This window comes from Brachyhypopomus gauderio, chromosome 7 (genome assembly GCF_052324685.1).
Source record: "Brachyhypopomus gauderio isolate BG-103 chromosome 7, BGAUD_0.2, whole genome shotgun sequence".
Classification (NCBI taxonomy): Eukaryota; Metazoa; Chordata; class Actinopteri; order Gymnotiformes; family Hypopomidae; genus Brachyhypopomus; species Brachyhypopomus gauderio.
In genome coordinates, this window is record NC_135217.1 from 30,876,677 (window position 1) to 30,888,164 (window position 11,488).

At 46.9% G+C, this 11,488-nt stretch overlaps 2 protein-coding genes across 5 annotated transcripts; one reads left to right on the plus strand and one right to left on the minus strand.

The window, feature by feature from the left end:
* Positions 1-4,293: 4,293 nt before the first annotated feature.
* sec61b (SEC61 translocon subunit beta) lies at positions 4,294-8,013 on the minus strand. The gene is made up of 4 exons (XM_077013169.1): positions 7,855-8,013; positions 7,133-7,230; positions 6,847-6,951; positions 4,294-4,634 (listed from the first exon to the last, which is right to left on the minus strand). The coding sequence occupies exons 1-4, from the start codon at positions 7,855-7,857 to the stop codon at positions 4,547-4,549; spliced, it is 294 nt and encodes a 97-aa protein (XP_076869284.1). The 5' UTR covers positions 7,858-8,013; the 3' UTR covers positions 4,294-4,546.
* Positions 8,014-8,177: 164 nt separating this feature from the next.
* alg2 (ALG2 alpha-1,3/1,6-mannosyltransferase) lies at positions 8,178-11,250 on the plus strand. Of its 4 annotated transcripts, none has more exons than XM_077013166.1 (3): positions 8,178-8,261; positions 8,763-9,072; positions 9,178-11,250. In XM_077013166.1, the coding sequence occupies exons 2-3, from the start codon at positions 8,770-8,772 to the stop codon at positions 10,075-10,077; spliced, it is 1,203 nt and encodes a 400-aa protein (XP_076869281.1). In that variant the 5' UTR covers positions 8,178-8,261; positions 8,763-8,769; the 3' UTR covers positions 10,078-11,250. The 4 variants fall into 4 exon arrangements, with proteins under 4 accessions (XP_076869281.1, XP_076869282.1, XP_076869279.1 ...); XM_077013167.1 differs by having other exon boundaries at positions 8,207-8,232; XM_077013164.1 differs by having other exon boundaries at positions 8,221-8,283.
* The last annotated feature ends 238 nt before the right edge of the window (positions 11,251-11,488 follow it).

Sequence of the window (11,488 nt, forward strand, 5' to 3'; positions counted from 1 at the left end):
GTTATTAATTGTTTTATTAATTATTTTAATTAATAAAAGTATTAATTTAAGTATCGATCATCAGTAATAAACGCCTCCGCCGACCAGAGCGTTGAGGAGCGATTTCGATTGGAGGATCGTGCTCTATTTTTTATTATTAATATTTTCTGCTGATGCTGGTCCAGCGTGGCACGTGCCAGTGATTATGCCTCGGCGTGCCAACGGTGGCACGCGTGCCATAGGTTGCCAACCCCTGATATATATGATAATCTTCATACAGTTATGGGAAAGTATAGGAGTTTGGAGAAACTCTCCTCCAAGCCAGCCTGGAAGATAGGACATCTGACCATGAACTTTAAAAAGATTTGTTCCTGGCAAGGGTATGTTTGGAAGTGTTTGTATACCTGACCTGGTCTAATCTAAGCTGAGTCACAGACTGAAACCCTCATTTGTACTCGTGCCTTGGGGAGGGGGGGGGGGGGGGGGGGGTGCAGCACGTTGACTGGGTTACGAGGGCATGTTGGGTTAAATCAAGCCTCTCCTTCATATAGACCTCCAGCCGAAGCTCCTGGTGTGGACTGGTGCAGTAGTGGAAAACGGCTCTAATAATAACCGTCACATACTCGTGCACAGCTCAGGCAAGAACGGGGCATGCTAGTCGGACTGGGGGTTTAATATTAGAAAGTACAGGCAGCAATAACCGGGGGGGGTGGGGAGTGGGGGGGTCAGCTGGTTACCCCCGCTCCAGTGACAGAACCGCCCTGCACCGGTTGAAGCTCCAGCTCAGTGTCTCCTTGTGCTCTCCGACGTCACACTCATGTGGCGTCGGCCGTCGCTGATCACACGTGTATCTCACGCACGTACCGCAGGTGCTTTTCAAGACTGCAAGTGTTTTTGTCAGTTTGATGGCAGACATCAAAAGAAGTGTTATACGGTGTCCAAGAGCTATTGTCTCCTGGCCATATGACTCTCACCGAATAAACGCTGGACATATGTGAAGGAAATGTTAGAAATGTCGGGTTTGGATATGGAAAGATCACATTTACAGGCAGCAATGTGAGGGAGGGGGAGATCAGCTGGTAGCCCCCCCACCCCAGTGGAAGAACCGCCCCCCACCATTTAAAACTCCAGCTCGGGGTCTCCTTGTGCCTCCCACGTCACATTCGCGTAGTGCATAGCACTGCTGGTCACACACACACACACACACACACGTGCCCCCTTGTATCACATTCCAATGGCAGTCACAAGCAACGCATCATCACATGCTTCTGGACCCCCCCCCCCCCCCCCCAAAAAAAAAAAAACTGCTAAAGGCTATTCCTGTCTTCCTGAACATTAGTGCGGAGGGAGAAAGAGGGAGGGAGAGAGAGAGGAGGCGAGGGGCGAGAGAGGCTGGCTCGTGGGAGGTCCTTTTACCCAGACTCCCCCTGGGCTTTACTCATGGCTGGTGGCCTGTGTGAGAGAACACAGAGGTAGCTCCCTCTCCAGACCCACCCTGACAGTGTGCCAGCGCTCAAATGAAGAGCTGCCGACACCGTATCCTCGCCGTTCCAACCTCACACTCCCCTCTGAACATATTAAACCCATATTGGTCACGGTGACTGAAATCAGGGGTCAACAGCAAACTATCACTACTCGTAAGTGGAGAAAAACGGCAGTGAGACGGCCAGGGAGCCCACAGATGTCTGCTCAGGAGTTGGAGAACCCTGTGTGAGTGTGTGCCATCCCGCTCTGCTGCGGTGATTACTCTTTACACACACACCCTCTCCCACACCACTCTGCTTTTCCATGCCAGTGGCACACACAAAATAGCTGAGAACACCGTGATTCTTCTCAAAGCTCTCCCGAGACCTGCCTTCGACCTCTGGTCCACATACTATGGATGTACTAGGCACAGACTTAGCTAAGCGGTGAGCAGGAGGTTCACACCAGCACTGAAGTGTCTGGCACTGAACTGGGATCCTGGTGGGACAGAAAGCAGTTGGAGTTTCACTTACATGGAACAATTTAGGTGTTACCTGTCAGTAAGAACTATACTCAGTACAACAGTCTTTTATAAAGAAACACGGTTCCTTTCTTTTTCGGGTAAATCCGTTCTAAGTAGCCCGTTCTACTCAGGCAATGAATGTGACATGTAATGGGTTTCACACTCTGTTAGGATACATCATGAAACAAGTAAGTAGTCAAATCTATGTGCGAAGATGTCTTTTGATGATAGCCATGGACGTAGTTAGGCAAACATAACCACCGTGCCAAGTTCAGCTCTGGTGGCTTAGGGGAAGTGTGTGTAGGGGGGAGAAACGGAATGAGGACATCGCATAATTATGTCATCAAGCGCACATACCCACCCCGCAGACCGACTTCATAGGAAGTAGCAGCTCAGACCCAAAACCCTACCCCACCTTCCTGTTTGGTTCTAGTCATATAGTGCATTTACACTAATGGAAGAGTCCATTCTCACCATTTTGGGGGGGGGGGGGGGGGGGAGCAAATGATGTGAGGGAAAGTTCTCGTTCCAGGGGTACGTTCACACTCAGCCGGATCGGCCTTTCCGTTGCTGCCGAGCTCGGTGGCGGTCGGGGGCGAGGTAGGTTCCCTTGCCCACCCAAGCCTTATTCCACCACCACTTTCCTTCTTGACGTTAGCACCCCCCCCCCCCCCCCCCCCCCCCTCCCGCCGCCCACCTCCACCTGGACTTGGTGGATGGGTTGAGAGAAGCCCCTCCCTCTGGCACGGAGACACGGGCATGGCAGCATGTCGAGAGAGCGGAGAGACTGACCCATTTTGAGCTCTTTCCTGTGACTCTTCCTCTGCGAACACGTGCGTGTCTTGTTCCGGAGGGTATAGGCTTGAACGGCGAGAAGGAACCTTCCCTGTGAAATCTGACACGTTCTGAAGCGAGTTTTTATTTATCAAATCAATGTGTGCAATGCTGGTGCTGTGGGAAGGGTAGTTGTGCCTGCGTGTGTGTGTGTGTGTTACTGGGGCTGTCCCTTTACACAGGCAGTGGTTAGAACTCAGGAAATGGTTAACAGAAAAAAAAGCACATGAAAAATAGATGAAAGAAAGAAAAAAAATAACTCAAACTTCAAACTCCCATTGCTCATGAAAACACTGTTGATTTCCAAGAAACTTTTTTTCTTAATTCTTATGTAATCCAATTACCTGCAGTCTTACAGGATGAAGACTTAGAAGAAGTCTATGAAATACTTCAGGAGTACAAGAAGGGAGTGGCAGAGGGCTGTGGAAATGTGGACACCAGGCCGCTGCCATTTTCCTGCTAGCATCACAGCAACAGAACTAGCACGCTAATCTGCTACATCACCTGCGCAGAGGTCTTCATCTAGCTAGCCTGGATACTTCAGAGTGCCATGACCCAATCATCCCCACACACACACTTTTATTTTAAAGCTGAATTATTCTGCGTATATTCCAATTGAGATTAGAATGTGGAAATCTAACCCTCATTAGGACATAAATAATGAAATGCGTGTACACACACACACACACACAGGCAGCGGAGCGAAAACTCGCTCTCATGCAAGCTGACGAACAGCATGCCCGTGTATGGTGATCTACAGCTCCCTCTTCAGGCACTGCTGTGCGGAGGTCATGGGTGAAGTCCTCTAAGGATAGCGCCCACCACCAAAAGGGAAAGGACTAGATGACAGGGTCACGCCCTCACACTGGACTTCAAAGCTCTTCTCAACACTACTGTAAATCACTGTAATACACACGCCTAGCTCAGATCTGCTGATCAGCTGGTATAATGTCTTGATGTTGGAGGAAACACCATAAAAAAGATTTTCACAGGTCAGAAACAGAGGCAGGAGATAGTTTTCTCAGTTTATATAACTCATCTGGGAGACGTAGTGGTTTTTTTTTTGGCACTAATGTAAAATGCATCCGGCGCGTTAACACTAGCATTTAACCAGCGTTCATCCTTCTCATAATTAATTTGATGGACCATGTTAAATTAAAAAACTTCTTTAAAGGGACTTTATCATGGGAACATTCCAAGTCAAATTCCACAAATATCAAAGGAGCGCCGTCACGTTCCACAAAAGTTCACAGAGAAATTCAAAGGGCAGCTGACGGTTCCGCTCTGGTGTCCATGTAAAGTCCCAGGTCACGGGAGGGCAGGTCCGCGCGGGGGTGCTGACGTAGCCGGAGGTCCGCCCACACCACCCTCACGGCGGGATCGGTGGCCACGATTGCCTCATTCTTGCCGTGGAGACTGAGGCTAGGCAAGTCCCCCCCCCATCACCAATTTTTCTTTCGCTTTTAAAGACGGCTGGGGGTAGTGTGGAAGAATGACAATTCAGGATGTTTTATTATACAGTTTTACAGATGTTTGTACAAAGGTTGGGGAAAAAAAAACTAATTATACATGTCCAAGCGGATGACAGGTGAGTGAAATATTTCAGGAGAGGATGAGTAGAACCCCTGAAATGGGTGTGAAAATTAAGAGAAATAGGCAAGAGTCAAGGGTCTGAGTTTGGTCCAAGTCCAATGGCTTAAGTTATTTTACTGAGGAGTTGGTGGGCAAGTGAAAGGTCACTGGTGTTTAGGAGCGGGTGTACTTTCCCCATATGTGCAGCATGAAGACCGAGGCGATGAAGAGCAGACTCATCACCAGAACCGGCACCGGCCCGCTAGAGACAGAGACAGAGAGCATGTCAGCTTGATATTTAACCAGTCTCCATTCAATAGTGCACGTTGACAGAAGGACCCCTAGTGGTGAAGACAAACTAGGCGTTCACTTTACCAAAGCCCAACACCTGTTACACTGCTTTTTAATGCGTTTTGTCATAAATTACTGCTCGTGGCAATATACGCCTCTTCAGAATTGTTAGTAGATGCTCTGCACATCAAGTCCATTTCTGTTACGGCCCACAGTTCTGTGCTGTTTTCACTGTATCAATTATTTCAGCAGATATGCCAGAATTTATCCACTTAATTGTTTTTATATAAGACCATAAATAAATGTAGTGCAATGAATGATGTTCCATGAGTTTGATGATTGACAGTTTTTTTCAATTTATGTCTCTATCCCATGGGCCAATCAGGATTGGGTGCCTCAGTCATGTGACACAGAAGGAGTATTTAGGATTATAAATGCTGGTGAGTGGCACAGCACTAATGAGCAGGGCGGCTAACGAGGGGCTTTATTAAAGTAGGAACTGACCATCCCCTGGGTGGCTCTGCAGCCGTGTAACCATGCCAACTGAAGGCCCACCCCCAAGGCTTTAATTGATGTGACCTTTTCAATAAGATCTTTAATTAAGCTCTTACACACACGGGCGCACGCACACACACACTTGGGTATCATCAGAAATGCTTAAGTGTGTTTAGAATATACACCACACTTATTAATGGACGTAAAAACTAAAAGATGGTTATAATTACCACCAGCAAATACAGGTGGGGGGGATGGAGAATCAATCTCACTCATATACTCCATATACTTTATATTCACCCACACTTAAGCCTAATGGCTTCATTAGCAAGGGTAGTGCTCCAGCTATGAACTTGCTTTCTCAACACAAACGCTATTTGTGTTTCAAACATTTGCACAAGTTCCATATATTTCTGCATCAAACATTGGCATTTTTCAACCAGCTGCAACTCAGCTTGGACCCAGACCTCTAAAGGGCCCCTCTAGGAAGGCCTTTTGCTTGTGGTCCCCAAATCGCACTTTCAATGGTGTCTAAACACAGCGCTGTGCTGTGTGTATATGGGGTGCTGCTTAAATTAAAACTAGTGCACAACTTTTTCCATTCACTAGATTTTTGTTAACGTTTATGTATAGTATGCTGCAAATACTTCATTACAAATCCTTCAGAAATAGCACAAAGGGTTATGAGGAACGTTTTACAGTATACTGAAACTGTTGAGAACTGTCAGTGTAAATGACAAACCGTATGCTCAGACTATGTAACTGAGCACACATGCATGACTGACACACACGTAGCGAAATCTGCAGGAGAGATCAAATAAAGACGGGGATTGAGCCCAAGCGACCAATTTCCTGCCATTAAAATTTCATGTTTATCCTCATAAATGCTAAACCTCCTAGATCCTTCTGCCCCTCCCTCCCGTGTCACTTCCTGTTGAGCTGTAGGGATGAATTAAAAATGACCGCCTGGGTGAGCATGTGAACGTTCAGTAGATTAAGACACTGCTCTTTACCTCGCCCGATAAAAACGAGACAGAGAATGGTGACACAGGGACAGTTTAGTGCCCTCGGTTAATAGCACTTTAGCATCTGTCTATTAAATCACAGTGAAGCTTGCTCTCCGGTCTGGTTTCATCATCACTTTGGTGTGGTGCATGTTACAGTAATCAGTTTCTTGGTTTCTGTTTGGATTGGGTAAACGTCAAAAGATCACAACATCTGCACTTCCTTCAATCTGTACATTTCAGAACAGTAATAACACTCATTTTACATTCTAGGAATGTATTCGCTGCATTTAAATGAACAGTAAATGCTCTGAAAGCTGATATTTATAGTGGCCACTGCACAGTATTGCAGTTATAAGCTATCAGACTAAGCCCATAATTTGTGCCATTTTCATTTCTGGTCAACGTTTCATTATGATGCAACTGATTACCAAAGAAACAAATCTGTTATTCTGTCTATCACACTTGAGGGTGAGTCGTTGAAGCGTTCATTAGCCCTTTGCTGATGTGTGTGCTCTATAATGCCTGAGTGAGAGTAAGTGTGTGTGTGTGTGTGTGTGTGTGTGTGTGTGTATGTACACGCTCAGACTGCTAGGCTTCATGATCTGGCATGTGTGTGTTCATAATTTAATATGAACGTAAAAATCACACTAAGGACTGGTCATTGTGTGTATGTTCACTCACACTTTAAGGCCTGGGGAGTCCTCGGTGTAGAAACGCCACATGCCCCCCGTGCCTGCGGACGCCGTGGCTCTGCCCGCCGACCGTGTGCCACTGCCAGCTGCTTTCCTGGTGGCGCAATTATAAAATGGGTCTTACATACAAAAGCAGCTCAGAATTATGATGACTGATGACATCCAAGCAATCAGGCCAATTAGTCACTGCTGTTTCTGGAGGAGGTCAGAACACAAATGACCGGTAACAAACTACGTCCAGGCCTTCTTCAGACCGGTTCGGCTGGCCCGCTCACCTCTGCCTGACCGTAGTACCAGCAGCCCGGGGGGCCACCGTCTTACTGGGGGAGCGGCTGGATGTGCCCACGTTTGTGGCGCTAGCAGCGGGTCCAGGCTGGGAAACACAACACAGTGGGTGAAATTAAAGGGTGAACTGAAGCTCGTTGGATACACAAACGTACTGAAACACGTACAGAAAGCAAGACCCTTCATATCGTATTAACAGATATAAGAAAGAAACAAACAGGACAAGACATGGTCAAACGTGCCACTTTAACAGATATGAGGATCAGACTAAAGCCCAGAGTGGAGGACAAGTAACGGCCACGTATTCACATGTACACTTACTGCACACGAACAACCAGCGGCTAATTATATATATATATATATATATATACACACACACACACAACCATATATATATATATATGAACAAAACTAGCTACATAACACACACACACACACACATATATATGAACAAAACAACTAGCTACATAACTAACATATATATATACACACACACACACACACACATATACATATATATATATATATATATATATATACATATATATATACATATATATATACATATATATATATATACATATACACACACACAGCTAAGCTACCTGTCAATCTAACGTTACTAGTTAGACGATGAATGGTAGCGAGGTATACCAGAGACATGTACATCAGTTAAACATCACTTAAACTTATATATATATATATATTTTACCATGTTGACTCGATGTTTGTGATGTTTGTGGTATGAGGAGTCTCCGACACGATGATCTCCGCAGTTAGACGTGCAGTCGCGCTACAGGAAGGAGGACGCGGCTCTCACCACCGCGCTGGGAAGGCCACGACGACACATACGAAGACCCGTGTAGTCGTCCATTCACCGCCTGACCTAAAATGTCGAAGCAGATAAATAATACACGCACTCATCCCAACCTTAGTTAGAGATTTAACAAGCGCTTCTAATTTAGACGTGCAAGCAGCGGTTATTTAATATTTCTTTCTTAATTCCATGTCCTACATTTTTACTTTTATATGTAGGCTAAATCCAAAGGGGCACCGCTGTGTACGGTGACGTGTCCTAAGCGGCGCAGCGGTGAGTCGTGAGTCGTTATAGTAACACACGTAAGTAGCTTCACGCGCTAGTGTGAGTATCTTGTAGCACATTCACTATTATATATGTGACTTTATGTGACGTTATAGAGAAACTCACTAGTGGTTAGTCACTACAGAGTGTATGAAGTAGCAGTACAGCTATTATATGGTAACACTAGCTCAGCTGTAGCTGCTTGGCTAACTGGCTAACGTGTTTACATTTTGCTGACAGAACTCACGTCGTTACTTTAACAACAAACAAACAGAAATAAACAAATAAACCACATTAAACATTATTAGCTCGTATACTCGTAGTCATTTAGCGATATTAGCCACCAAGCTTGTGTGTGAAATGATTATAAACGTTATTTTATTTTATTATAATTATTTTATGTTATATTATTTTAACCTTGTAAATCCTGCAAAGCTGCTTTGTGACATGTGTTGTGATAAGCACTATATAAATACATTTGATTTGATTTGATTTATTTGTCCTGTATTGTGGTAAGTGTGGTGATGAACCTCTTGCAGGAGCAGCATGGTGCGGGTGGTGTTCCTCCACCCTGATCTGGGAATAGGCGGCGCCGAGCGGCTGGTGGTGGATGCGGCCGTGGCTCTGCGCTCCCGCGGCTGCAGTGTCCAGATCTGGACGGCCCACCACGACCCTCGGCACTGCTTCTCCGAGACGCTGGACCTGCCCGTGGTGTGTGTGGGCGACTGGCTGCCCGTCAGCGTGTGTGGGCACTTCCACGCCCTGTGCGCCTACCTGCGGATGATGTATGTGGCCTTTTACCTGGTGTTCCTGAGTGGCGAGGAGTTTGATGTGGTTTTCTGTGATCAGGTAATTGGCCTCGGTGTCCGTCTCCCTCTCTGCACTTATCCGGTCCTCTCTTTAGTTACGTTACTCATGCTGCAGTTACTAATGGACTTTCTCTGTTTATTTTAGGTCTCTGCTTGTATTCCTGTCTTACGTCTGGTACGCCACAGGAAGAAGGTTCTTTTCTACTGCCACTTTCCTGACCAGCTGTTGACTCAACGGCGCTCCCTACTGAAGCGTCTGTACCGTGCACCTATTGACCGCTTGGAGGAACTCACTACAGGCATGGCCGACCGTGTGGTGGTCAACAGCAAGTTCACCGCCGGCGTGTTCAGACAGACCTTCCCCAGGCTGGCTGCGGTTCACCTGGACATCCTGTACCCGTCCCTGAACACGGCCGCTTTTGACGGGGAGGCGGAGGACCTCGGTGGGCTGGTTCCCGAGGGCCGCGGTCTCCTCTTCCTGTCCATCAACCGCTACGAGCGGAAAAAGAACCTTCCGCTCGCACTGCGTGCGTTGGCCGCGCTGAAGGCCCGCGTGTCGGCCGCGCGGTGGGGGCACGTGCACCTGGTGCTGGCGGGCGGCTACGACGAGCGCGTGGCCGAGAACGTGCAACACTACGAGGAGCTGCGCTCGCTGGCGGCCTCGCTGGGCCTGGAGGAGCGCGTCACCTTCCTGCGCTCCTTCTCCGACCGCCTGAAGGTGGCGCTCCTGCGCGGGAGTGCCTGCGTGCTGTACACGCCCAGCGGGGAGCACTTCGGCATCGTGCCCGTGGAGGCCATGTACGCGGGCCGCCCCGTCGTCGCCGTGGCCTCCGGCGGGCCGCTGGAGTCCGTAGCCCACGGGGAGACGGGTTTTCTGTGCGAGCCCACGCCGGAGAGCTTCTCCGAGGCCATGGAGCGCCTCGCTACAGACGCAGGGCTCCGGGACCGCATGGGCCGGGCGGGCAGGGCCCGGGTCTTGGAACGATTCTCCCTGCAGGCCTTCGCAGAACAACTCCACGCCCACGTGCTCAGCCTGGCCAGCTAAGCCAGCCGCACCGGGCCCGGTAGCTCCTCCTGCCAGCTCGCCCTGGAGTGCGCGAGGAAAGAACGGCCCGTCCAATTAGAGAGAAGGGCAGGGAAAGAACGGTGGAGTTCACCTGGGTGGGAATTTCACTAGAGGCGCAGTGCAGGCCTGGGGGCGGGACAGGGGGCGGAGCCACAGTTGGACTGGGAGGTTAATGAATTACTGTTTGCTGGCAACATTGATCGTGTGTGTCATGTCAGGGCCTAAGGAAAGACAGAGACTGTGTGTGTGTGTGTGTGTGTGTGTGTGTGTGTGTGCGTGCACGCACGTGGCCCGTGCGTGTGTCTTTTGCCTGAGGACCATTAGAGAGTTTCCAGGACAGAAATCAATGTTTTCAGTGTCCTGTTCTGTCTTAAAGCATCTTGCCCTTTTGTTCTGCAATAACAATGGTAGAGGTTTAGAGTTATTTCAGTCTCAGAAATGGGATCCTCCTACAGTTGTTAACTGGGAGGAAAGTTGGCGAAGAGGTAAAGGGGCTTGAATCTGTATTGGGTTCTTATATTCTGTATTGGGTTGTTAATAACTCTGGGTTTCCTCATGGACACTACTGATAGGAATCTAAGGTCATCGATAGATAAAATGATACTATGCTGTTTGTTTGTTCCTCATTGCACAGACTAAATTTATATATATATATATATATATATATATATATATATATATATATATATATATATATATATATATATATTACACACACGCATGTATATATATGTGTGTGTGTGTATATATATCATTTATATATGTGTGTGTGGCTTCTAACTGGAAGATTACAACTTGAATTCTACAGCTCCTTTGCTCCCAAGAGAGTTGTTATAAAGCACATTTAAAACAGGTTCTCCTGGACATTTTTCTGCTCATGTCCCTCTCGTGGAATTGCATACAATGTTTTTATAGAAATCAAGCTAAGCAAGTTAATGAAAGTGTGACTTGTATGGTTAGCTGTGTGGAATGTTTGAAAGGGGGAGTTCACCCCCAGTCACACCTGACTAGGGATGTCCCGATCCAGCTTTTTGAACTTCCGATCCGATACCGATATTTATTTGCACTTTCAATCCGATACCATTATCGGCCGATACCGATACCGGCCTATCCGAGCATGTATTAAAGTTTAAATTAAAGTTATTTAGCCAACTTACTTTGTTGTCAAACTCATGTTGAAAAGCATTTTATTCTTGATAACAAGTAGCCAGCTGAATTAGGTGTGTTTGAATAATACACAGTGTTTGGTAAGTAGAAACTGACCTGTTTATTTAGCAATTAATAAACTCAAAATAGACAAAATATTAAATAACAAACAGAAATATCATCAGTAAACCAAGGATTAAAAAGCCACAAGTGCAAATAATATTGTAAATTATATTAAAAAAGC

Coding starts and splice junctions, on each gene's coding strand:
- sec61b (XM_077013169.1), bottom strand. Junction 6,952..7,132: donor GGTACTACGGTCAGGCAGAG/GTGAGCGGGCCA, acceptor TTGCGCCACCAG/GAAAGCAGCTGGCAGTGGCA. Junction 4,635..6,846: donor GACTCCCCAGGCCTTAAAGT/GTGAGTGAACAT, acceptor CTCTGTCTCTAG/CGGGCCGGTGCCGGTTCTGG.
- alg2 (XM_077013166.1), top strand. CDS start 8,770: ATGGTGCGGGTGGTGTTCCTCCACCCTGATCTGGGAATAGGCGGCGCC. Junction 9,073..9,177: donor ATGTGGTTTTCTGTGATCAG/GTAATTGGCCTC, acceptor TGTTTATTTTAG/GTCTCTGCTTGTATTCCTGT.